The sequence below is a fragment of the Dipodomys ordii genome, unplaced genomic scaffold (assembly GCF_000151885.1).
Source record: "Dipodomys ordii isolate 6190 unplaced genomic scaffold, Dord_2.0 Scaffold27, whole genome shotgun sequence".
NCBI classification, from domain to species: Eukaryota; Metazoa; Chordata; class Mammalia; order Rodentia; family Heteromyidae; genus Dipodomys; species Dipodomys ordii.
The window spans coordinates 2,726,900-2,754,729 of NW_012267243.1; the positions used below are offsets into that span (position 1 = coordinate 2,726,900).

Here is a 27,830-nt window from a genome sequence, read left to right on the forward strand (position 1 = left end):
TTCTTGTCTCATAACTCCTGCCCCTCTATCCTTCAGGCCATCAGTAGAGCCTTTTGCTCTTTCCTCCCTATATCTGTCTCTGTCTTTCTTCTCTTGCTCCCAACCCCCACCCCCACCCACAACTCTGTTCCTTTTTTTTCTTTTATTGTGAAAATACTATACAGAGGGGTTACAATTACATGGGTAAGCTAATGAGTACATTTCTTATCCCACTCTGTTCCTTTTGAATCCCCTTCATATTACATTGAGTCCATTCAGATAACTACAGGATAATTTCCTCACGAAAGGCACATCTGCAAAGTCCCTTTCACCATGTAAAGGTGACATGCACAGATTCCAGGTGGCTGTACTTCCACTTCAAGTACAACCATCTCAGTTTTCCAAGGACTAAAGTCTCTGGGGGACATGGCCCTTTGGTGCCAAGACCAAGAAAAGTCACAGCAAGTCAGACATGGGGTTATTTGTTGTCCCAGAAGGGATCTCTTTTTTTTTTTTTTTTGGGATCTCTTGTTCCAGGAAGAATTTCTACTTCAGAGAGAAGGAGAGGGTCAACACAAAGAATCAAGCTGTAAAGGAAACAATGCAGTCTTTAAGGCAAAAGCAAACTTTAACCTGTAAAGTCTCCACACTATAACCTCCCAAACCACACCTACACTGCAGCTCCCAGAAGGAAACACATTCCCACAAAAAGAAACCTTAAGTTGGGTCCTGGTGGCTCACATCTATAATCCTAACTACTCAGGAGGCTGAGATCTTAGGATTAAGGTTTGGAACCAGCCTTGGCAGGAGACTCTCATCTCCAATTAAGCATTCAAACAAACACACATACAAAGCCAGAAGTGGAGTTGTAGCTCAAGTGATAGGGTGCTATCCTTGAGTAAAAAAGCTTAGGAACAGTGCCCAAGCCCTGAGTTCAAGCCTCAGAAAAAAAGAAAGAAAGAAAAAGAAAAGAAGGAAGGAAAGAAGGAAACCTTAACATTAAGTTTCCCACCTGCCTTACCTGACAGAAACAAAGCTATTTCCTGCGTAAACTCTATTTCAAAGCCCGAACGATCCCTAGCAAGTCTATATGGTGAACTTGTGTGCAAAAGGTTAATAAAGAGTAAAATAATATTCTTGTAGCTAAAAATAGAGCCCTCTACGAAGCAAAAGTCACAGTTCTGACACTCTAATGTAGAGCCACAGTGGGTTTTTGACAAGGTGTGTTTTCTTCCTGTCTCTTCTTTTTCCCTCACCTTCTGTTCTGTCCCACCCCGCTCCACCCATCCACCCAGTTATATTTAGGATGACAGTCTGTAGGTTTCTGTAGGTTCATGTATTTTTGGGTATCACCAAAGAGAGAACCTCTGCTTTGTGTCATATTTTTATGTATATATTTAGTTGGTGTCAAAAGGTTCCATATATATTTAGGTGTGTCATATTCATACATATATACTCACCCTCCCATTTCTGGAGGACTAAATATATAAGCATCCTCTTGTACTGTGGTTGAAGTCTGAAGTAAGATGTGGTGCACAACCGAATTTCCAGCACTCAGATGCAGAAGCAGAAGGATAGTGAGTTGAGGTCATCTGTATTCTATAGTAAGTTTGAGGCCAGCTTGGACTATCCAGAAAGAACTGTTTCAGAGTGACAACAAAAACAACAATAAACAATGGATGGCTCCAAGAAGCCAGAAGCCTTGTTTGGCAAGACTGTGTAGAACATGGGATTCTGGAAAGTTTTCCCAGTGGAAAGGATTTGAATGGGGCCAGACTTCTGGGGTATCTCCTACCAGCTGAGGACATAGGACCCCACGGCCTGTCCGAAGTGACAGCTATAGCAGTAAGGGTTATAAATCATTTCCCAGCTGTGAAAATAAAAGGACTCAAGTTCTCTGCAGCTAGACTACTGGAGCAAATAAGATCAGCATAATGAGGCAGCCACTGTGCCATCGCTGCCCCTGACAGCCAGTGTAGCTAACGTTGGAGCTACAAAAGCCAGCCCTCTAGAGGAAATTGAGTCACGGAAGGGTCTGGGAAGCATTTGTGAGCTCTGCTGATGAGCTCAGACATCCTGAGGAGCATGGAGTGAGATTCAGGAGCTGGAACAAAGCAGACAAGCTTAGAGAACTGGGCTCTGTCTCCCAGTGACCTTTCCTGCAGGCAGTTCTGGGCAGGGGTCTGTTTAGATGTCTACCCATATGCACCCTAACCCAACTCACCTCTTCTGCTGCTCCACTATCACTGTAAACTGGGCGGAAAAAAAAACCTGATCTGAGCATCCCATTGTCCCTCTCAAGAAATCTTGCTTCCTTCATCCTAAAGAAAACATCATGGCCTCATCCCCTCCAAGGGTTCCAGATTCCGTGGCTTCCTCCATGGTTAAGAGCAAAGACCTGAAGCAAAAAAGAAGGCATTGTGGGGGCTGGGAAGGTGGCTCAGTGGTACAGTGCTTGCCTTGCATGCATGAGGCCCTGGGTTCGATTCCTCAGCACCACATAAGCAGAAAAAAAAAAGCCGGAAGTGGCATTGTGGCTCAAGTGGTAGAAGGCTAAGCCTTGAGTGAAGAGTTGAGGGACAGCGCCCAGGCCCAGAGTTCAGGCCCCAGGACCGGGCCCCCCCCCAAAAAAAAGAAGGCATTGTGTTGGTGTTTCCACATGCTGTCCTTCAGTTCCTCTGAGGTCTGATGATGTGACTTTGTTGATGGCCAGTCATGCAAGGAAGAACTAAGCTAACCAATCCCTGTGGAGTCAATCCACAGCTAGCCTATAGTTATTGGGGCCTCTGCCCGCTCAACCAATCATGTCTAAGGGATGCCATAGCAGGCTTCCATGGTCCCACCTATATATAGATCAAGTGCCAGGGACAAAACCTACCCTTTCAGACTTACTTCAATTCCAGTAGAAATCTCAATTGAAAGCTATCAGAAGGCATGGGACAGAGAACTTAACAGGTTCTAGCCTGAGCATCTACTTCACTTTGAGGAGAGAGTGATGTCCTAGCAACCTGCCTTTCCAAACTATCCTGGCCCAGGTCAGAGGGTTTGGGGATTAGGGGATGGCCAAGAAAGGTGCTCCTGGTTGTACAGGACAGGGGAGACATTTTACTGAGGGATGAAAAGGTGTCTTTTCTGATCCGTGTGTGTGTGTGTGTGTGTGTGTGTGTGTGTGCGTGTGTGTGCGTGTGTGTGTGTGTGAACTCAGAGCTGTTTTCCTGAGCTTTTGTCCCTTTTTTCCCACAGCTCCACTTCCAGCTCTTTTGATGGTTAACTGAAGACAAAGGTTTCCCAGACTTTTCTACCCCAACGTGGTTGGAACCTCTATCCTCAGATCTCAGCTTCCTGAGAGCTAGGATTACAGGCATGAGTTACCTGAGCCAGCTTTCTAATCATTATTTTTTATATTTCTTTTTCTTTTCTTTTCTTTCTTTCTTTTTTCTTTTTTTTTTTTGGTCGGTCATGGGCCTTGAACTCTGGACCTAGGCACTGTCCCTGAGTTTTTCAGCTCAAGGCAAGCACTCTACCACTTGAGCCACGCTGCCACTTCTGGTTTTCTGGTGGTTAATTGGAGATGAGAGTCTCATGTACTTTCCTGCCTGGGCTGGCTTTGAGCTGCAATCCTCAGATCTCAGCCTTTTTTGAGTAGCAAGGATTACAAGCATGAGTCACCAGTGTCTGGGAGGATTGGCATTTCTATCTCCTTAAAGGAATTACTGCCTTAAAAGCAATGAAAACCAAGAAATTGAGCCTTTTGTGAAATCTGGAGTTTTTTGTTTGGTTTGGAGGGGGGGAGGAGAGAGAGACGTTGTTTTCCCAGTTCTGAGGTTTGAGCTCAACTCATGCTTTCTCCCTGTTCATTTGCTTATGGCTGACACTCAACCACTTGAGCCACATCTCTACTTTGGAATAGAGTCTGTCAGTTTTTTCTGCCCCAAATAGCTTTCAATCACAGTCCTTCATTCTCAGCCTCCTGAGTAGTTCAGAAGTAGGTGTGAACCACAAGCATTGGATTACCTGGACTTTTTATTCCTAACTCAGTTTATCTGCTCGCACTGCTTTGTATCCTTGAAGTGATCTTCCTTTTATTTTAAAATAGCTGTTTTACAATTTTATTTTATTTTTTAGGGATGACAAAGCCAACCAACAGATCAAGAGATGAGTACCCCTTAACCAGGTGCTTGTTGTTCATACCTCTAGTCAGCCCTAGCTACTCAGTTGTCTGAGATCTGAGGATCCCAGATGGAAGCCAGCATGGGCAGGAAAATCTGTGTGATTCTTATCTCCAATTAACCATCAAAATGCTGGAAGTGGAGCTGACTCAAGTAGTAGAGCAGAAAAAGAGGGAGGAGGAGGAGGAGGAGGAGGAGGAGGAAGAGGAGGAGGAGGAGGTAGCAGTACCCAGGCTCTGAGTTCAAACCCCTGTACACACACACACACACACACACACACACACAAACACACACACAAACACACCCCTGCTGTATCCATAGATCCTATGAGGAAAGGCAGGCCCTGCTTAGGGAGCGCACAGAGAAAGGCCACAGTCAGCCAGGAGGCAGAGGCCTTTCTGTGACTTCTTGGGGAGAAAGCCAGGTGTAGGCTGAGGTTTGGTGAGTTCTCACCATAATTGTTCTCCACCTAGCCCTGGGGTTATTAGGGCGAGGGCTTAGAGCCTAACCGGAGACACCTGTGGGTGTGGTGAGTTTGTCTGGGTTACTTTGCATTTGAAAGGCTTTTTGTAGGTTCCTATCTAGCCCGAGGGTGGGGGAGCCTACCACTTAAGCCTCACCTCAAAGCATTGCACGACAGAAACTTACAAATGTGGTTAATTCTGTGGTCAGTGGCTAGCCCAAGGTCTTGAATTCTAAGATAAGCCCCTGAGCTATACCAGCGCATCTGCCCAGAGTTCTTGGCACTGTAGATTTGGTATCTATTAACTCTGCTTGTCTTATTTCTATCTTGTCTTATTTCCACCAACACCTAAGCTCCTTGGAGGTGGGGATTATGTTATACTTCTCTAGGTCCCTTAGAACACCTACACAGACTCGAATATACTAAGTATTCAAGGTTCAGTTTGGCCATAGGGATAGCTTCTTTGATTTTGTGTTTTCTTTGTGTGGGTCTTGGGGCTTGAACTCAGGACCTGGGTGCCATCACTGAGCTTCTTTTGCTTAAGGCTAGCGCTCTACCTCTACCACTTGAGCCACAGTTCCACTTCTGGCTTTTTGGTAGTTTATTGGATATAAGAATCTCATGGGCTTACATAAGTGTGGTGGTGGGCGGGGGGCGGGGGTGTTGTTGACAAGAGGGAAAGTGGGAGAAAAACAAGGGAGGGTGTAACAATGTTTGACAAGTTATGTATATAACTGTGACCCCTGTATATACCACCTGACAATAAATTATTTTTTTTTAAAAAAGGATCTCATGGACTTTCCTCCCCCTGTTGGCTTGGAATCATGGTGCTCAGTCTTGAGTAGCTAAGACTATAGGCATGAGTCACTAGCACCCAGGCTAATTTTTTTTTCTTTTGTGGCATAAACACAGACTGTTTTTCAGTTGTAAATGAAAATCAAACTGTGTCATTTGCAAGAGAAATGATAGAACTAGAAATCATTATGTTAAGTAAAAGAAGCCAACTGAGAGAGACAAATATTGTATGTTTTCTTTCATATGAAGAATCTAGACCACCACGAAAAATGAATGACTGACATGTGGGGTTGATTTGGGGCCTGGAATCAACAAGAGGGGAGGAGTATGAAAGTAGGAGGTAAAGGGGAATGAATGTGATCAAAGTACTTTATGTGCATGCATGAAAATAGAATAATAAAACTTATTAAAGGTAGCTTAAGAAAAGGAGAGGGCTCAGGCACCAGGGACTCACACCTGTAATCTGAGTTACTCAGGAGACTAAAATCTGAGGATCCTAAGTTCAAAGCCCAAGCAAGAAAGTCTGTGAGACTCTTATTTCTAATTACACACACACACACACACACACACACACACACACACAGCACCAGACTTGGGTGTTGAGCATGACATACAGGAAGAGAGGGATAAGAAGAAGAAAAAAAAAAAACAGAAGGGGTAAATTTGATCAGAGTACATGATAGGCATGTATGGAAATATCACAGTGAAACCTCTTTATATGATTAATGTATGCCAATGAAAATATGTTAAATACTTTTCCTTGAAGCTAGGTGTGCTGGCACACACCTGCCATCCCAGCAGTCAGGAGGAGGCTGAGGCAGGAGGATCATAAATTTAAAACTTGGTTTATATAGTAAGAACTTATCTCAAAAGGAATAGGAAACAAAACCAAATTTTCCTTCATCCCTAAGCAGAAATAATTTTGCCTACCCTAGCTTGATTGCTTCCTTACTATCCAGGGCTTGGCCGTTCTGCTGTTTAGACATGTTTAATTCCACATAGCCTGTGTGAAATGCATCTGCTAGGAAGATACAGGCCACTCCAGCCGTGAACCCAACAGTGCAGGGGACATTTCTAATTGCAACAGAAAAGGGACAATTAAATTAGTATGATGCCCTGTCCACGAAGTTTTCTCCATGAACTCCCTGCAAGGGGAGAGTAGATTACATGTGTTAGCCATTCTAGATTACATGTGTCAGCCAGGTTCACTGAGTAGCAAGGAGGTGATTAATTAAAAATAAATCTTACAGACTTTCCTGCCCAGCTGGCTTAGAATTGAGGTCCTCAGATCTCAGCCTCCTGAGTATTTAGGGTTACAGGCATAAGCCACTGGCACCTAGAAGTCTTTTAATTCCTTAAAAGACAAAGAAAACAAGTCAATACCTCTAAACAATATCAATTTGTTAACACCAAACACATATATTCCTTTACCAAGAAGCCATTTCAACTCCTCCAGACACAATTGACCTTTCCTGACTAAACTTTTCTCCTTGACCATACAGGAGCACAGCGTTGTTTAAACTAAAATCCTGCCACACATCAATAGCCCTTTATTTAAGTGAGTGGTTATTAGAAGAGAACACACTGGAGAACATGATATACAGTACTGTAGCAAGTATTTTAGGATGTGTTTGTTTCTGTTACATACATATCCCATGTCATATGTAGTTTGTGTCATTACTTAAATCTATTTCCTATTGTGGATTGGAGTGGATGAAAGCCATTGTTGTAACACTCAGCCCAATTCACTTCTCATTGGAAACCTCAGTTTGGCTTCCTGTTTCTCCAGTGTTGGGAACTTTTATTAGAGACTAATAAGAATAATGCTCAATACACATTTCCTAAGTTGAATTTAACTACATGCTCTCATTAACTCCTTGGAGTGTAATGTATCAGATCAGGTTTAGGGTTGGGGTTATTCCCTTTAGAAAAGCCTTCCCAAGGCAGTGAATTTGGGAGTGTTGCCAGGAGAAGGAGCTGTTCACCTTGGCTAGGAAGAAGGGTGACAGCTTTTAAGGTAAATCATTGGTCCAGTGAATTCCCCCCTGGAAATTGGGGCTCAGTGGGAGGGCACCCTAGGGGAGCAAGAGTGGGGAAAAGAAGCTTCTGGTAGGGACTAGAAGCTTTTAAAGTGTGACCACACACTGAGAATCAACAAATAAGCTCAATAAATAAGTTACTCTATCAGGTGTATAAGAGTCAAAGAGCTCTTCAGTATGGATGACAGACTTAACTACATTGGGACCACAGATACTTTTTCCCTGTCCCCATCTCTCAAAGTAGTTCAAAAGGCAAGCCTTATTTGACCTGTGTGTAGCTGAATCCATAAAAAGGGGCTTCTCTGGTAAATTTGCAGCAGCAACTTTACAATTCTACCGCCCCCCCCAAAAAAAGAGATTTATGCGACTGAAATTTTCTCTACCAACTGTAATGATAGTGGACTTGTAGGGCTGATGTTAATTCGCTGTAATTATGTATGGGGCCTTTTCAATTTGTTTTTGGTGGCTTTTCTGTTGTAAATAATTAGATGAGGCAATCAGCACGTCTTTCATACCATAAGGAGAATTTGTTTAAAAGACATACAGCGGTTGCTCTGCAAGTGACAATAGAACTAAATTTCAATCACTAGCTCTTAAGATTCTTAATGAAGGGTTTGTTTAAAACCCCTCTAGCTACCTGGGACTCCAACAAAAGAGAAGCACTCTGTGTGTGTGTGTGTGTGTGTGTGTGTGTGTGTGTGTGTGTGTGTGTGTGTGTTGGGGCTTGAATTCATGTGCTCAGGCATAGTGCTCTACTATTGGAGCCACAACTCCACTTCCAAAATTAGAGAACCTCAATTCTCAGATCTCAGCCTCCTGCTAGCTAGGTTTATAGACATGAGCCACCAGCACCTGGCTCAGAGAAACTTTAAAACGGGATTCCCTTGAGTTCTAAATCCTTTCGCTGAAATCTGTTTCTGTAACCTTTTGAACCACTCACATTTGCTTTGAAAGTTGACACTTTCTATATAAATGGCAAGAGATAAACCTTGGCGCTGTGGAGCTGAACATATTGATTTTAATTATCACTTTCAATCCACACCTTCCTTCTTTGTAATGTACGGTTTTCCTCTCTTCGTTAGAAAGAGCCAGGGATTATCTGCACAAGACTGGGAGGTTTATCGTGATTGGCGGGATTGTCTCTCCTGTCCACGACTCCTATGGAAAACAGGTGGGTCCTCAGCCCTGACCCCTCTTCTTTCCTCCTCTCCCCTTCAAAATGGCTCCTTTGGATAGAATTGCTCCATTATCAGTCAGACCGAGAAGGTGTCCGCCACTCACAGCATCAGGCCCAGTCAGCGCTTGTTAGGAGAGGAGCAGGCATGGCCCCCCTTCATGTGATGTGGCCAAACTGGCTTCTGGTTATGGATTATGATGTGCTTGGGCAAATCTTTTCAGCAATTTTACGAGAAAAAATGTCCCACAGTTTGATTTTAAAACTCCTTTCCTACTCCTCATTCCCGTCACATGTTCCAGATGATATAGGTGCTGCTTCCCTCATTCCCCACTTTTCCCACAGATACAGTCTAGCTCTGGGGAAGTCACCCCAAACAGCCAGATTGAGCCAGAAGACAAGGTAAGTGTCAGGCCTCTGCAGGGCATGCGTATGCTCATACGTGGAAGCTCTTCTGTTGATCCTGCTGGTGGGGTACCTGCCACACCCCCACTTACCTTTGCCCTCTGTCACACACCTACAGGTGGACAGGTAAAAAGAAGGTGCACACCCCACATTCCCTCTCACCACGAAAACATGACAGCTGCTCTTTGATGATGGTTGGCTTGAGTGGGGCCCTGTGAGGATCAGTGGCCATCACTTAATGATTGCTCTGCTGCTTTCCAGGGTCTTGTGTCCAGTCGGCACCGCCTCATCATGTGCCAGCTGGCCGTCCAGAATTCCGACTGGATCAGGTAGGGCTGGCCTGATAATGCCACAGGCAGGTGGCCCTGGCTCACTGGGGGTGAGGAAGAATCCCAGCAATTATTTGGATGCTAGAAGTAGAAAGTGGGAAGAGAGAGAGAAAGGGAGAGGGAGAGATGGAGAGAAAGAGAGACTGACAGACAGACAGAGAGACAGAAACAGAGACAGAGACAGAGACAGAGATAAATTAGCCCACAATAATCACGGAGACCCTCAAGGGGGACCCACTTAATCATTATTTCTTTTTGAAACCAAGCTGTGGGGCTCATGAAATATAGAAGGAACTAACAGGGTTTTATCTGCATTGAAACCTCTGGGCCCTGGAATGATTCAGAGACCTAACTTCCACTAAGTCTCATGTCCTGTCTGGAAGTGTTCTCTAGTCTTGGAGATTTTCTACTCCTGAACGCAAGCTTCCCAGCATCCCAAACTGACTCCTGGACAGAGGGTGTGAGACTTAGGAGCACTGCCCTTGGGAGTCCCATCCAGAGAGAGCCTTGTTGCTCTCTGCTTTTCCCCTCATACCAGACAGGCTAATAAGATGGCAGTCCCCCCCCCTCAATTCTCCCATTCTCCCTCTGAGCTTGCAATGTAATTAAAGCAAGTATTCACTAATTATGCTAATTATGCTCTCTCCAGCTCCAACCGTTATAATTTGCATGAGAAGATGATGTTTTTAAAAAATAATGGTACATCATTTGCACTGTAATTTCCCGCTATAGAAAAACAAGCAGCACCTCTGGGAACTTCGGGGAACTTGAAGGAAGGGAAAGGATGGAGGTTGACCTCAGGATGAGGGACTCAGAGTCAACTGGGCAGGGATACCGGAGGAAATGAGGGTGGGGGGGGGTGACAACAATGACCCCTGTCAGTTGTGCATGGAGATCTGTGTGAGAAGCATGTGCCCTTTGTAGACATTCTCTTCCTCTTAACACACACGCCAGCCAGAGAGGCAGCTGTTTTTCTAAGGTAAGAAACAGGCCCAGAGAGGTCAAGGGACCCCAGCAATGTACATCTGTGGCCAAGACAGGACTGACAATAAGACCTCTTAAACTGGGCGCCAGTGGCTCACGCCTGTCATCCTAGCTACATGTGAGTCTAAGATCTGAGAATCACAGTTCAAAGCCAGCTTGGGCAGCAAAGTCTGCAAAACTCTTATCTCCAATTAGCCACCAATAAGCCAGAAGTAGAGCTGTGGCTCAAGTGGTAGAGCACTTGCCTTGAGAACAAAAGCTCATGGATAGCACCCAAGCCCTGAGTTCCAGCTCCAGAACTGGCATATAGACACACACACATACACACACACACACACACACACACACACACACACACACACACACACACACATACACTTAGTATTGTAACTCTTCCTTCCTGGGTAAAATGGAATCTAGTATTAGACAGGAGGCTGTTCCTGATTGGTTGTGCTTACATGATCATGATTCTGGAGTAATTCCCTCCTTCATTCAGTACGTATTTACTGAGTGTCTACTGCCTGCCTCATGCTGTTGTAGGCACTTGGAAGGTGAGAACTGAGATCTCTAGGAGCTGGCTCCAGGGCCTGTCCCTGGGAGCCCATGTGGCCCCATCACGTGATTGAAGTTAGTCAGATTTCATCTTTGGAAACCTCAAGTGTATGTACATGGCTAGGGATGGGCAGTTAATGCTAAATGGCTAAGAAAATATTTGAGAAATATCCCAATTCAGCTGAGTGCTACATCAGTTTGAGATCCCTGCCTTCTCCCCAGTCTTGCTTATAACAGGTGTTGGTCAGTCTGTGGGGGTGGGTCCCCTGGACTGACCACTATGCCTTACCCCTGGCTACAAGGTTTCACAGCACAGGGAGACAGACAGAGCTGCTTTACCAGGACTCACAGCCTGGCGAGAAAAAGTTCAGCCTCCACTTGGTGAGGGCCCAGCTCACATACATTCTTATCACAGCTTGCAAGGTCCAGAGGAGAATTCTCCTTTCCAGATAAGAAGAGCAAGGCACTCTCCTAAACACTGGGCTTACTGAGCCCGTCTGACAAAACCGTAAGATAGTTACTGCTATTCATCCCATGTTACAGATGGGATGGAGAGACCATCTAACTTTCCCAAAGCCACACAGTACCAAGGCTGGGACTAAACCCAGGCATCTTTCTCCTCCATTTGAGGCAGACTCCTCAGATTTTACAAAGGAGCAAACAGAGGCTCAGCCCTAGGTTTTGTCTGACTAGAAATCTACCTACGTTGCATAACCAGGTCGGGTAAAGCGATGGTCTCTTGAGGCAGGGAATAGGATAAGATGGGACAAGAGTGTGCCCAAGAACCAACCTGTCTCCCATGCTGGCAGGGTGGACCCGTGGGAATGTTACCAGGACACCTGGCAGACAACCTGCAGTGTGCTGGAGCACCACCGGGACCTCATGAAGGTGAGCTGGGCCATGTCTGGGGGTGGACGCACCACCAGGGGGCCAGGGAAGGGCTGGGCCCACAGAAGCCAGGCAGGACAGGGCCGGGTTTCAGCTTCCCTGCCAGCCTGCCACCGAGGATGGCGGTGAATTAGGAACCTGAAGCAGTCCTAGGGCTGTTCCCGCTTTTCTCTCTCCTAACTTCCTCCTGCTGGATATGAGATTACTACTGGAGATGACTCAGGCAGCCTCCATCAGCCCAAGAAGCAAGGCCGAGGTGGGATTACAGTTACAGGACTTCTGAAAGTGAGGAGAGGAAGAAGCTGGATGAGGAAAGGCAGCAGCAAGAGACGTACCCTAAGCACTGGCAGCTTGTACCAGACCTCCTGCTCCTGCTGCCAGGGGTCCCTGGAATCCCCTTCACCCCAGGTTGGGAGGCTGAAAAGGGGGCACTGCACACTTGCTGGCATTGCTTCCCCCATCCATTCCTATTCACCAGAGACTCCACAGACTTGGGGACACAATGTTTAGTGAATACAGACGGATAAGAGTCAGGGCTTGTGTCTAGGCTGCAGACTCAGAGCCCCATACAGCTGGCAGCACTGGCCAGAGGGTGGAGAAAGCAAAAGTCCTTCAAGGGTCAGTACCAACTCATGGATTCTCCTAGTGACAGATGAAAAACAGAGCTATTGATGGCAAGAAACATGGCCAACCAGGACAACAGTAAACCGTGTTCATCTCGACCAGATCCAGGGAGAGTCTGCATCCCATCTCTGTTCCTACTGTTGGAGGATGCATCGCTGTCTTCTTAGACAGCCCATTCTCTACCAAACACACAGTTGAGCTATGTTTTACTAGACCTGAAATGTTCGGGCCCTAGGCCATCCTGAGGACGCAAGAATTGGTACTCAACTAATTATTTTTAGCCTGTGGAATGGAATGGAAGCCTTCCCTCTACCTTCAGAACCCTTCACACATATTCAGATTTCTCCCTGGTCCCCTTGAAAGGTCTCTGACACAGCATCACCCTGATTTGTTCCACCTCCATGCAAATCTCAACAACTTGAGTTATAAAAGACACCACCTACTACTGAATAAGCATGTGTCAGCCAGGATAGGCTAAAACATGCTGGAGTAACAAACATCTTTAATACCTCAGTGACTTTACACGTGTGTATTTCTCACACTGTGGGTTGGCTAAGATGTCCGCGGGGAGCTTGTGCTCCTCGGGTTCCATAATGAAAGGGTAGGTGTTTGGGGACACTGCAAACACTCCTGAGTGTGCTCGACTGGCTGCGACGGCCATCAATCCTGGCTGCTGTTTTGTTTTCCAAGTGCTTGAGCTTCCTGAACATTTCCTGTGTTCCTCATGCCCAACGTGAGTCTGGTCCAGAAAAGTTCATCCAGGAGCTCTAGCTGTTACAGTGGTAGATAGAGGCTGGCTGACAGCATAGGTCACAAATGTCCCACTGACGTAAGACTCCAAGCATGGTGCTGCTTGCTAGTATCTACCCCTAAGCCTACCCGTGTAAGGCCAGTAGAACAGGCAGAGAGGTAGACACTCCGGCTGTGTTTGGTAATGACTCTGAGAATGGAGGGCTGAGGAGGCCAACACAGAGCACACAGCCAGCGATTTTCTTCCCTGGAATAGAACACATGGCGCAACTGATGCAGCAAGAGGAAGAAATTCTCAGCCACCAGATGAGCTACATGAGAACATGATATTCTTTTCTGGTGGTAATACAAGGGGGTTGACTACTCCCTGCACCCCCTCAGCCACAGCTGAGCAGAGAAGCCCATGATGCACACTGAGAAGATGATAAGATACCGTCAGCTGCAGTTGGCTCCCAGATGTGGCTGGATGCTGCCGTGACCTTCTCCTACTGGGAATATGACAAAAGAGAGGTTACTCTGCCAGGAAAATGGCGACCCTTCCAAGACGCAGAAGGGATTGGCATGCTGCTCTGCTAGCCAAGTGACCCATGGAAAAGGTGCCCAGAAGGTCTCCCCAGCTTTGAGCCTTTCAGGTCCTCTGGCAGTGGGCATCATCACCTTCAAGATGCTGGACCTTGAAGAAGCCAGGGCCTTTATGGTCCACAATGGATTGAAACCTAGTCCTTTGTTTTGGTGTTGTCCATTGGCTGATTTCCCACACACCTTGGACACAGGAGCTGCTCTGGCTCAGCTATGGGAAATGCTGCATTAGCAGTGCCATGTTTTCTGGGGTCCTGGAGAAAGCAGCGGGCCTGATAATGCAGGATAATAGATAATGCACATCAAATTCCCATTCCTTGTCTTGAGCTAAGAGGACTCAGAACCCACCAACCCACTTGCTTCAACACAAATATGTTCTGCTCTGCCTGGCACCTGGCTCTCGCTGGCTGTGTTTTAGACATCTCTGGGCTGCAGAGGCCACAGGGGCTAACGATGCCGTGTGTCGGTCTGACCTTTCCCAAGTTGCAGAGCCCTTTTGCAGACATGATTTCATTGGAATCCTGAGAGCACGGGGAGGTTAGATAGTCACCACGGGCAGAAGGTTACGCCATCTGCACCCCTTGCAGAGTTCTGACCATCTGTCAAGTGCTCTGCGGGCACTTTGCATAGGCTTATTTGTGCAATTCTACCACAGTGAAAACGACAAGTATATTGTTAGACTCCTGAAGCAAGGCTCAGGAGAGAGTCTGTAACTATCCAAGATCATATAGCCAGCAGGAGGAGAAGCCTGAATTTGGGTCCATGTTTGTGTGATGTCACGTCTCAGACTTGCTCCACTGAGCAATACTGTGATCTGCCAGCTTAGTGAGAAGTGAGAAGTGGTACAGCTGGGTCTAGAATCCCCACCCCCACCACCAGGGCTGTCCCTCAGCCCTACGCTGCCTCTCCCTGATGGACAAACAGATGTCTATGTGGAGATAACTGCAAAGTGCTTTTCCTAGTCCCTTGGCAAATGAAGCTCACTCAGTGCTTCTCCCTTTCTCCAGAGGGTGACTGGCTGCATCCTCTCCAATGTCAACACACCTTCCATGACACCTGTGATCGGACAGCCACAACATGAGAACCCCCAGCCCATTTACCAAAACAGCAACGTGCCCAACAAGCCCACTGCAGGTAAGGGGACGTTGGTGGAGTGGTTCTCAATCTTTAGAATCACTTGGAGGGCTTGTTAAAATACTAGGAGCTGGGTCTGACTCCTGTGTTTTATTCAGTAGGTTGGGGGTGGGGTAGGACAGTTGGATTTTAATAAGACCCATAGACCACAGGGCCACTACTGGTCCTGAGACTGTACTTTGTAAACCCTTAATTTAGAGTATCAGTAGTTGCAATCACACAGAGAGAAAGAAAGACATGCAGACAGAGACAGCGAGGGGAGGAAGTGCATAGGCTTCATGTGTAATTATATCTTATCATTGCACTGAGAATGAAATGTACAAAAGGAATACTTTTTTTCTACCCCTTCCAGGAAGCTTGAGGGTAGCACTCTAGGCCATACAGTGAGAAGTGACAGGGCCATGAATCACACTGCATCATCTCATTCTTAGCCACCTCTTTAACAATAGAGAACAGAGGCTACCATTGCTTACCCAACCCTGAGCTCTGTATGCCTGGACACACTGAGCTCAGGGCTTTGTGTGTGTTCTCATTGAATGCAGCAATTCTGTTATATAGACTCTATCTTCCCCTCGACATGCTGTGTGCTCAGAAGCGGGAGTCAGAGTGTGTGTTCAGGACCATCAGCCTCCAAAGTGCACACTTAGTTATGCTTCGAGGTCAGTTCCAAGAGATAGATGTTGCTACTTTTCAAGCCTATGGATCAAATTGTGTTATACTACTGGTCTTTTATAGACAGGTTAATTCACAAAGAATAGTTTGTATCTAATTAGAAGAAAAAAATCCTGGATTGGAGTCCAGAGATATTAAAAACCAGATCCCTATTAATTAAACAGGAAGTCTGAGGGTTATGAAAACCATTTGTGTGGGAAGAAATTCCTTAGCTCAGCAGAAATTATTCTGATGTGCATTTTGCCACAGGCAGAATCTCCCTGGATAAAGATGTTACTGTCCAGTGGCTTGGAATGGTTAACAATAGACTTAGTACAAATATAGGAGGAATGCTCACTGGACAGAATATGTATTATTTAAATACCGAGACTAACATTATATAACTGATATATACTGCATTGCTGTGATAAACTACCTGATAGAATCAACTTAAAAGGAGGAAATACTTACCTTAGTTCAAGTGTCAGAAGTTTCAGTCTGTGTTCACTTGGCCATGTTGCTTTGGGCCTGTGGCTGTACAATACATCATGTGTGGGAGTGAGGGGTGGTGGAGGAGGCTACTTGCTTCATTATGGCCAGGAAGTATTAAAAGAGGAAGAGGAAGGGAGGGGTCAGGAAATACACCCAATGACTTAACTTCCTTCTATCAGTCTCCACCTCCTAAAAGTTCTACCACTTCTCATCAGGTAGGGATTGAGCCTTCAACACATGGCTTTTGGGGAACATTTAAGATCTAAACATGACCCAGGTGCTGATGGCTCATGCCTGAAATTCCTAGCTACTCAGGAGGCTGAGATCTGAGGATCACAGTTTGGAGCTAGCCCCAGGCAGGAAAGTCCATGAAACTCTTATCTTCAATAAGCTACTCAGAAAATGTCCAAAGTGGTGCAATGGCTCAAGTGGTAGAGCACTAGCTTTGAGCATATAGAAAGTCAGGTACCACACCGAGGCTCTGAGTTCAAGGCCCAGGACCAGCACACACACACACACACACACACACACACACACACACGTGCGTGCGAACATGACATAAAACAAGAAAAAAAGAGCAACAGACATATATTGCCTTTAAGCAATAGAATTGGATCCAATGTTTATTAGATGGACATACTCACATAATACACAATTTTTCAAATACCAATATGTTCAGAGCAGTTAGTTGTACAGGTGAGAGTATGGGTGTATTTACTTTCCTCTTTATGTATTTGCTTCTTCTCTAATTTCTACCTTTTCAAAAATAGTGTAATCATGACCAGAAAAATGGTCATGAGGCTATGGCTCACAATGCTTGTGCCTTGGACTGTGGAGGAGAAGCATTTTTGCTGTTACACTTCTGTTCTTTCTCTCCACCCTTCTTTTGCCTTGTACTCCCCAGCTCTCTCCCTTCACTGTACCCCTGTTGTTTCCAGTGACCCCAATGATAGGCTAACCCGAGTGTAAGTTGTGAGTGGTTCTCTCCCTCTGTCCCTGTCTGTCTTGCTCTCTCCCATAGCCAAGATCTTGGGGAAAGTGGGAGAAAGCCTCAGCCGGATCTGCTGTGTCCGCCCACCAGTGGAGCGCTTCACCTTCGTTGGTAAGGGAGCAGTGACTGTCTTTCCTACACTCATCTTCCTCCTTTCCTTCCTTCATCAGTAAATACTCTCAAGTACACATGTAATGGGCCTTCTAAAGTTCAAACACTGAGCAACAATGTTAGGAACCAGGGCTCATCTCATGAGGGGAGAGCCCTCATGAATGGGCTCAGACAAGAGTTCTCCTAAGAGAGGCCCCATGGAGCCAGCTAGTCCCTTCCACAAATGAGAAGGTGCCACCTGTAGACCAAGAATCAAGCCCTCACCAGACTTTGACTCCTTGATCTTGGTTTTCCAATATTGAGATCTGTGAGAAATACATTTTTGTTGTTCCTAAGCCACCTGGTCTATGGTATTTTGTTATAGCGTCTCAAGTGGACTGAGACAACCAAGGATCACTTGTAGAGCAGTAGTAGAAAGAGACCCGAGGTCAGGGGCCAGTAGCTTCCCCATGTGATCGTAGCTTCTCAGAAGGCTGAGAGCTGAGGATCATCGTTTGAAGCCTGCTTAGGTAGGAGTCTATGAGACTGCTATCTCCAAGCAAGCTGGATGTAGAGCTGTGGCTCACATGGTAGAGTGCCAGCCTTGAGCTGTGAAAAAGCTAAGGGACAATGTCCAGTCTCTGAGTTCTGATGAGAGCACAGATCTGATGAGAGCCAAGCAGATCTGGAGTTACCTGGGGAACCTTTCATGGCCATGGCCTCCTCCAGGCTCTGCTTATTCCTGTACCTCCTGTAGAATAGTTCTACATACCCAAAGGGTTCCAGTGGGACCTAGAACCTTCCCTTAGGTCACCCCAGCTCCAGGAGTCCTGCCAAATTCACGTGCCTTTGTCTGAACCCCCTCTGTTTTTGACTGCTCCCCCAGTGACTCAGCATGCATGGGGGTCTCACATTGTGAACTCTTTCTCCTGCAGATCCCAAATTTAACTTTATAGAAGACCTGAAGGAAGGTCTAGACCTTCTTACTTTTGTTCCTTGGGACTGACTGCTGCCATTTCTGAGATTTCCCATTTCAGGCACACTGGAAGGGGGACTCACAGGGATGGCTGGGCAGACAAAGGGGTGGGAGACAAGACAGCATCTTCCTGGGCTTGGGTGTGTACACTCTTGTGTGCAAGCACTGCACACACATGGGCACTGACAGAGGCTCTGCCCTTCACATTCTCTTGTGGACTCTCTCACTACATTCTGCCATGGAAAAAAAAAATCTCAAACCAGATGCACTAAGGAGAGAGGTCCGCTTCCTGTGACTCCGGAAGTGGTCCCTGTGGAGGTTAGGGAGGCAGCTCCCTTACCATGCAGAGAGAAACCAAAGGCACTAACACGAATGTGTTTGCAATCCTGGGTTCCTCAGCCAGGAACATAAAGTGGTTCCCAGGAATGGGAGGGAATGCTTCCTGTCCATTTGGTGCTGGCCTGTGCCCTCCATTTTCACCCTCCTTGGATTTCTCCGTGCAAAGATACAAGGAGCCCCTCTCCCCCACTTCCCATCCCAGCTACAAGATCCTCTGTTCACTAACACTAATGCAACCCTCCTTCCTCCACAGATGAGAACGCCAACCTGGGCACAGTGATGCGGTACGAGGAGATTGGTGAGTGGGGCTGTGACCGTGGGGTCGTGTGGAGCCATCTGCCTCTACTGCTGGCAACATAGGGGCGAGTGGAAGCTTGAAAACCCCCAAGTTATGTGCATAACAGAGTCAGCTTGGAGGACATTGATCAGAAGCAAACTAGGAAGGGATTCTTACTTAGCTCTGCTTTGACATATCCTAACTGGACTCAGGCTAGTTCCCAAGACACAGCTTGGACCATTTGATAAGTTTCCATTCAGAGCCTTCCTCCTTCCTCTAAAAGAATAACAATCAAATCTTCAGTGCCCATTGGAGAGACCATTCTTTTGCCCATGGGCACTGCACATGAGCTATTGGTAGAGCTCACTTGCTTTCTTGTCAGAAGTTTTCAATACATGAAGGTAGAGAAAGACGCAGAGGTTGGCTTAAGGCCCACATCCATGGCCTGCCTGTAGCTCAGATGTAAGGCTATAATGTCCCACTGGCCATAGAAGGGACCTGGACCAGGCCAGAGTAGGTGGAGGATGATTACACAGAGCTGTCGAGATGACAAGCAAATTCCAATACAAATCAGCAAATTAAAACTTTCCCCACATTTCCGAGTGAAGACACTAGAAGTGAGAAGACACTTCTAAGTGAGAAGACCCAAGAGCCTGAAGTTAGGGCAAGTTTCAGATAGAGGCCAAAGTGCAGCTGATATCAGGTGGGAAGAACAGTATCAGGTGCAGTGGTGTGCTTCACTTGACTCATCTGGGTTTGCTAGACTCATAGGTAATGTTTTCAGAAATGTTGTGAACACGCCACTACTAAAATTTAAGTATGAACTTACACTTGAATTGCATGAAAACAAACATAATGAATACTCAAGCTCCTTACCTCCTAATTATTGTGCTATACTTTAATTTTCTTTATTCATTAGCTCATTGCCATTTGAAGGTCACAGGCCTGGCCTCCTGAAGCTCCTCAAAGCAACGGGGGATCTTGACCCACATTCAGAGTCTCCAAAAGCAGACATGGGAGCAGAGGGGACAGCATAGCTCAGAGCTCTGTACCTATCTCCCTGCTATCCTATAACTGGCCAGGAGCTATTACTTTCCTGGCAGTTTCTGGACCAGTGAGCTCAGAACACTCTTAGGATTGATTGATTGATTGAGGTCTGCTGTGGGGCTTAAACTCGGACCTGCACACTGTCCCTAAGCATTTTTGCTAAAGGCTAGATTTTACCACTTTGAGCCACAGTACCACTTCTGGTTTTCTGGTGACTAATTGGAGATAAGAGTCTCACAGACTTTCCTGCCCTGGCTGGCTTTGAACCACAATCCTTAGATCTCAACCTCCTGAGTAGCTAGGATTACAAGTAGGAGTTACGGGCGCCCAGCTCAGTCTTAGGATTTTTAATTGTGTTCCTATATATATATTCCTCTTTCATTGGTCCAGAAAACTTGTAGCCAGCTTACATCTGTGACCTTGCTTTCCTTCCCAGCCCCCATAGCTTGTATTAGGTCACTGCAGCCCAACCCACAGAGCTCTCCCTGCTGGGTAGGGGCTTGTGGATCTATGTGGTTCACTGTTTGCCCAGCACAGTCTCCTGGCACCCCTGTGAGGCAGTGATCGCCAGGCCCATCTTGCTTACTCTTCTTGCTCTTTAGCCAGATCGGTGAACAGGCCACTTACCATAGCACTATAGAGGGAGCTGGGGGTTGGCTTCTCACCTCTGGCTGGCTACATCTGCTCCCTGAGACAGAAGAGGCCCACCAGGGTCTGACAGGAAGGGACTCCAGGGACAGGAACTGAAAAGCTCTTAGCTCTGTAGCCACTGCTGTTGCTTGAATTTGTGGCCTGTGTTGCAGGCACTGGTCACCTTGTGTAGCTGAGATGAGTCCCAGGACCTGGGCTTTGCATAGCCAGCATTCCTGGGCAGGGAGTGTAGAGGGAGAGCACTGATTCTGGCTCTTGGCCTTGGATCAAGGCCACCCGGGGAGAGAGGTGGGGCCTGGCAGAAGACAAAGGGAGCCAACCTGCCTCCTGACCCTTGCGCTCTGAGAGGCCTTGAAATCTTGACACTCCTTTATTGAAATCTTGCCCACTTCACAAGGAAAATCCGTCTTCTCCTAGCTCCTTTAGCATCTGTAACGTGGTTTTCATGTTCCTAATGGCTGGCTGCTTCTCCAGGGCTGCTCTTGGCCAAGAGTTTTGGGGCCAGAAACACATTAGGTTCATCCAATAAACTGGGAGAAATCACTACTGCCCTCCAGTGGCTGCACATGGCAGCTCAAGTTCTGCCAAATACACCTCTGTGATGCATGTAGGTGCTCTGGTTTTACAACAAAAGGTAGACACTCCACTCTAATTTCTGTACTTTGCCTATTTTATTTTAAATCCCATATTAGCCATGCACTTGTGGCTCATGCCTGTAATCCTAGCTACTCTTAAGGCTGAGATCTAATCATGGTTCAAAACCGGCACTACCAAACAAATCCAAGAGACTCTTAATTCCAATTAACCACTAAAAAGCCAGAAGTAGAGCCATGACTCAAGTGGCAAAGTGCTATCCTTGAGCAAAAAAAGCTAAAGGACAGCACCCAAGGCCTGAGATCAAGCCCTAGTAAGGCATGTGCGCGTGCATGCCCATGTGCACATACACACACACACACACACACACACACACACACACACAATACTTAGATGAATGAGTCCTTACTGACATCTGGGTACAGACAACTCTGTTGTGGGAGGAGTTTTGAGCAGTATAGGAACTGGAGCAGCATCCCAACCTTTACTCACCAGATGCCAGTCGCCCACCCCTTGGCTCTCCTCCAGAACCATGACAACTAAATATGTCTCTGGTCATGGCCAAAGGTCTCCTGGCAACTGAAAAGTTGTCCCCAGCTGAGAAGCACTGATGTAGAGAAAGTAGAAGGCCAGGCCAGCCTCTGGTGATGATTACCTCACTGGACCTTTAGGCTGTCAGAGTTACAGAGCCTCAGGCTTTCAACACAGAACTGAGCTGGAATGCTAGGAGGTTCTAACCTGTCCACCTGAATGAGCTGTACCAAACCTGGTTCATTGCTACAGTGACGGGGTTGGGCCTTGCAATGCAATGGAGGGGGAGGTGTTGCTGAATGGGCAAGCATTTTCTCCAGGGATCGACAGCCATTCAGCTTTCCCAGACTGCTCAAAAGCTCGTAAGCAGCCATTCTTGCCTCCATCATCGTGGGTTTGTCAGCTCACCCATTCATTATGTCCAGGTGCTTACCATGGGCCAGTCACTCTCCCAAATTCTGGGGATACTTGAAGCCCAACTAAAGTTCTGAACAGCTGGGCGCAGGTGGCTCACGCCTGAAATCTTAGCTACTCGGGAGGCTGAGATCTGAGGATCGTGGTTCAAAGCCAGCCTGGGCAGGAAAGGCTATGAGACTCTTATCTCCAGTTAACCACCAGAAAACTGGAAGTGGCACTGTGGCTCAAGTGGTAGAGCACTAGCTTTGAGCTGAAGAGCTCAGGGACAGAGTCTAGGCCCAGAGTTCAAGGCCCATGACCAATCAAAAAAAAAAAAAAAAGTTCTGCACGGAACAGACCATTATTTCTTTCATTTTTGTTTTTACTGTTATTATAAAAGTGATATACAGAGAGGTTATATTTTTATATATTTTTATAAGATAATGACACCCCAGAACGGATCATTAGACTGAAGAGTGTAAGAGAGGAGAGAAGGAACAATGTGGGAATATTAGATAGCTAAGACCCCAGCCCTCAGTGGAGCTGGGACTATAAGACACTGGCATTGTCCCTCATCAGCCCAGCAGCCTTGCACCTGCTGCAGAACTCCTTCCCCAGCCCAGGCCAGCTCACCATCTGCACAGGCTCCTGCAGCTCTGGCGTCTTCAGCAGGCAGAGCCATGTGGATAGGCAGATTTCTCAGCCTCTGGTGGCAGCCATCTGGATCCAGCACAGGACTGGATTGGATTGTTTCACATAAGGTGCCTGGTAGAAACTCCTGGGGCCAGCAGGCCCTTAGGTACAGACACTGCCCTGAGCCACATGGGAACTCCTCCCAGGGAGTCCCTGGATCCTTTTCTACCCCATTGCTCCGATTCATTAAGTAACCATTTGCTGCTTGTTTTAAACAACTATGGGCCTCACTGGGATCATTGAGAAGGGGTTTAATGAAGGGAGGAAAACAACTGATCAGTGGGAAGCCACCAGAGCACCCTGAAGAGCAAGGTGGAGAGGCGGCTCCCCCTCTCTTCTCAAGCCCTTAGCTGTGGACAGGGGTTCCTGACAAGTTCAGCAGACCAAAGGGTAACAGGGTACCCTCAGCCCCTTCCCCCCACCAGGGTGGTGTGTGTGACAGGAGACAAGTTCTGGATAATGGGGGAGGGGAATCTAAACTCTGCTTTCATGCACTCATCTTGCATATGCAGCTGCCCAGGCTCTGTTAGCCATCCTGACTCCACCCTGAAACATTCCTGTCCTGGGTAGGCAGGCCAGTTGGCCACTTTCTATGTTCTCCTGTTCCTGCACGGGTCATTCACAGAGGACACCAGGACCATCAGTGTTGATCTCCAGGGAGAGGAGAGGGAGGCTGTGGGCTGTAGATACTCTCTTACAGGGGAGAGCTGCCTGGGGGAGCAGGACCCTGCAGCCCCAAGGGGGACAGATTTCTCTGTCCAGCAGGAAATGAGAGTGGACCATTCCCCTGGCCTCTGTGTGCTCCCTTTACAAACTCTGCTTTTCCTCCTCAGAGCTGCGCATCTTGCTGCTGTGCGGCAGTGACCTACTGGAATCCTTCTGCATCCCGGGACTCTGGAATGAGGCCGATGTGAGTAGCTCCCCACAGCTGGGGTGGGGAAGGATGCGTGGAGGGCACACTTGATTTTGGCCTCTCATCTTCCTCCTTTCCCCTCCAACTGGAATCTTCTGCCTCCCCAGAGCTCCCAAGAGAGCAATCCATTCACACCACCGTGGGAAAACATTCTCCCCTCCCCTCCCCCACCCCCAAGCTTTATCTCCTACTGCATTTTCACATTCTCTCCTCCTCATGCGGCAAAGCCCCTGCAAGAATGACACTTTGAGTCATGGAATGCCTTCTTCCAAATGTGTGTGTGTGTTGGGAATGGGGGAAGGGAGGGATTATAACAGATCTTTCCCTTTCAAGATTATAGAGTGGGGGCTGGGAAGGTGGCTCAGCGGTAGAGCGCTTGCCTTGCATGCATGAGGCCCTGGGTTCGATTCCTCAGCACCACATAAGCAAAAAGAAAAAAAAAGCCGGAAGTGGCGCTGTGGCTCAAGTGGTAGAGTGCTAGCCTTGAGCTGAAGAGCTGAGGGACAGCGCCCAGGCCCAGAGTTATAGAGTGGTTTGCTCTTCTTTGATTCCTTTGGAAGAGTAGTAAAATACTTCCTGGAAATCCCCTTCACAAGAGAAAATGGGGTCAGGAAGAGAGACATAAATGGCAAAAGGTCAGTAGGATCCTCCTGGCAATTGACTTAGGGCAGAGCGAATAAACCAATACATACTCACTCCACTGACATCTTTGTGATTGTGATGGTCTTAAACCAGCCATTCTATAAATTATTTACTCTTCACACAGGTATTCATTCTTTGAAAACATTTTTAAATTGTTATTATAAAGGTGATGTACAGAGGGGTTATAGTTACATAAGTCAGGTAAAGAGTACAATTATTTTTGGATACTGCCACCCCTTCCCTTGTTCTCTTCCAGTTTTTCCCTCTTGTCCCCACCCACAAGTTGTATAGCTCATTTCCAACTTAGTGTATAGTAAGTACCACTGCTGCATTTGTTCACCTTTTGTCCCGCCATTTCTGTGCCCCCTTTGCCCTTCCAAAGAGGATAAATAAATAAGACAAAAGGAAAAGAAAACAAAAATAACAATTAAAAAACCCTCTTGTTTCTATTTCGTGGAGGTCATTTCTGTATTATTTTATACGATCAGAGGCACATAGCCATTGTGCCTTTGCGTTCCTCTCCTAAGAACATCCTCTTTTGGTCTCAGTGTGTATGAATGCCTAGAAACCTGTATGCTATATGGCGTTCCATTGTATTTCTGCACAGGTATTCATTCTTGCTCTTTCATTAACTCAGTCATCTGATAGCTTGAGCAAACGCTAGCTCCCAGCCTTATATTCCTATGCAACTTGGATTTCCAGCTGTGTGATCATGATTACTAAACAAAGCTCATTTTGCCTGTTGTACAGCATGCTAATCACATGAGTGCAAATGTTTTGCAAGAAAAGAAAAGAAAAAAATTTATTTATGAGATAGTTATATATGAGGAGGTAGAAGCCTCAAATCCAAAGTGTTTAAGTGTATTTAGGGAATAAAGAAATGAGGGTCTGGGACATGGTCAACGGTGACTGGCGATAATGAAAGGTGAACTGACTGATGTTCTTGCTACGATATTTAGTCACTAGGTCCAGGACCAAAATGTTTGAGGTCTTTTTATATGTGTGTGCTGGTCCTGAGGCTTGAACTCAGGGCTTAGGCACTGTCCTTGAACTTTCTTATTGAAGGTTAGTGTTCTACCACTTAAGCCACAACTCTCCTTCTGGCTTTTTTGGTAGTTAATTGGAGATAAGAGTCTCACAAACTTTCTTGCCAGGGCTGGGCTCAAATCTCAATCCTTAGATTTTAGCCTCCAGAGCAGCTAGGATGACAGGCATGAGCCACTGGCACCTGACCAAATTCTTGGTCTTGTCAGAGAAAAAACAGTTGAAGGACAAACACAGAGGAGAGGTAAGCAGAAGCAGTTTTGTTGACATAAAGCAAAGCAAAAGCAAAATGGAAGTGCACCCTCCAGACAGGAGAAGGGCAGATTCCAAAAGGAGCAATGGTGGCTCATGTCTATCATTCTAGCTACCCAGGAGGCCGAGAGCTGAGGATTAAGGATCATAGACTGCTCAGACAGACAGATCTGTGAGACCCTTATCTCCAATTAGCCGGGGGGAGGGGGATGGGGGGGAGCTGTGGCTGGCATCATGGCTCAAGTGGTAGGTGCCAGCTGGTAGAGAGGACAAGGACTTGAGTTCAAAGCTTCAGTATCAGAACAAAAATCAAATGAGGGAGAGAGGGAGGGAAGGAAGGAGGGCAGGCCAGCACTGGACTGGAAAAGCTTTGTTATCCTAAGCTTTGCTTGGTAGTCTGTGGACATGGAGGTAATCATTAATCATTAACCTAGAAAACTAGGTTAATGTGCCATTTAAAAAAAACTGTGTCATAACATCCAGAGATTGGGTTATGCTCTATCAACTTCTCCCATGGGTCAGATAGCAGAGTTGTTGGCCCCAGAGCATCACACCAGAGCTGTCATTTTTCGCAGGCTGTGGGGAGCTGACAGTGAACAATACCGTAGCTACTCTATATCTCAAGTTATTCTGTTAACACCAGCATTCCAGGATGTGACTCCTTATCATCATCCATGCCACTGGGTGTCCATGGCTCACACCTGTAATCCTTGCTACTCAGAAGGCTGAGATCTGAGGATCATGGTTCAAAGCCAGCCTGGGCAGGAAAAGTCCGTGAGACTCTTATCTCCAATTAACCACCAGAAAACCAGAAGTGGTACTGTGGCTCAAAGTGGTAGAATGCTAGCCTTGAGCCACATAGCTCAGGGACAGCGCCCAGGCCCTGAGTTCAAGCCCCAGGACCAATAAAACAAAACAAAACAAACCCAAGCTATCTTTTTCAAGTATCCCAACAACCTGCCTAACTCCTGTATCACTGGGAACATGTGTAATCAGTGCAATCCAAGTTCACGGCTCTTTAGGACCTGTGTCCTGAGGTTGGCATTTTGGCCCTCTGAGGTCAAAAATCACCCATTGGACACTTGCACAGCCTCAAGTGAAGGGTTAGTAGTTTTGATTGGTTTGTGCAGTCTCCAAACTGCTAAATAAGCACTCAGACAACCATTACCATGGCAACCCCTCGTCTATCGCTAGCAAAGCTAATGGCTATGCCTTGCTAAGCCACTAGATCCCCAAAGCTAGGGGTAAAAGCAAGCGATGAAAATGAAGGTAGAGGATGAATCCAGGCTCTCCCCACACACCTGTGTCACTGTGGGCCTGGACGGTTTTTCTTTCTTTCTTTTTAATCTATACAATCTTTTGGGAGGGGGTGCTTGGATTTGAATTCGGGTCCTCATGATTGCTAAGCAGGCTCTCTTGCACTTGAGTCACTCCTCCAAATTCCAAAGAACCAAGGAATCGTTTTGGTAGTGGTTTGAGATGATAAAGACTTTGGTTCTATCCCAACATAGTACCTGAAAAAAAAATCTATCCTGAGCTTCAGTTCTTCCCAGCTGACTGTGCCTAGGCCAGCAGCTCTCACACAATTCCATGCAACAAGGAGTAGTAAGAGAGTTTAACAAGTGTTAAATAGGCGCACAGATAGACACACAAAAGCAAATGAGGATGGAGAGTTTCCAAGAAGCCGATTTTCCTATTCAGTCCTTTACCTTCGCCCGGGAACAATTTCCTGCAGGTGAAATAGTAAAGCTCTTTTCAGTTCAGGAGTTAGTGACTTCATTAGTCTTTCCTTGCAAGCATCTCCCAAGGTGCTGTGAAATAGAAGGCAATAGAGGGAAAGTTCTACCCAAGATCTCAGCAAAGCTCTTTCCAGAACCCAGGCAAAGGTGGGCTCCATCTCAGAGGGAGGTTGCACAGTGGTGAAGGAATTGAGAAGCATGAAGAAGCCAGGCTAGCAGCCCAAAATGTTGCTTCCAAGAGCAGGAATCGCTGGAGCTGTTCACTGAGTCAGACCTGCAAGGAGCCGCCTCTCAAGGGGCAGAGCCAGGCTTCTTCCGGCCCTTACCTTACACCTGCTTACTCACAGACCCAATCCTCCTCTGCTCTCTCAGTGAGATGGCCAACTTCAAGTCCCTAGCTTCTCTCCAATGTGGCTGCTCCTCACCTTGTCAGATGCTAACATTTGAGGACCAGAGAGAAAAGCCCCCCCCAAAGCAGGTCTCTCCCATTCTGATGGGCCCCTGGTACTGAGGGCATATTAGTTAATAAAGAAAGTCAACTTCTGAAATCTGTTGATTTCATAGGAAGGTGACAGTGCAGGTGGAGTAAATCCTCATCTATTCATGTTTCCCCCTAGATCACTTGGCTGGCTCCCAGTCCTCCTGATC

General features: G+C 46.7%; 1 protein-coding gene across 1 annotated transcript in view; it reads left to right on the top strand.

Annotated features, from left to right (window-relative positions):
- The window catches only part of Nmnat2 (nicotinamide nucleotide adenylyltransferase 2), a 145,112-nt gene that overhangs the window by 100,078 nt on the left and 17,204 nt on the right, over window positions 1-27,830 (top strand). The window contains exons 2-8 of the mRNA XM_013015635.1: window positions 8,528-8,616; window positions 9,286-9,353; window positions 11,699-11,777; window positions 14,738-14,864; window positions 17,029-17,109; window positions 18,657-18,701; window positions 23,426-23,502. Coding sequence (XP_012871089.1) covers window positions 8,528-8,616; window positions 9,286-9,353; window positions 11,699-11,777; window positions 14,738-14,864; window positions 17,029-17,109; window positions 18,657-18,701; window positions 23,426-23,502 — 566 coding nt within the window. The remainder of the gene's footprint in view (window positions 1-8,527; window positions 8,617-9,285; window positions 9,354-11,698; window positions 11,778-14,737; window positions 14,865-17,028; window positions 17,110-18,656; window positions 18,702-23,425; window positions 23,503-27,830) is intronic.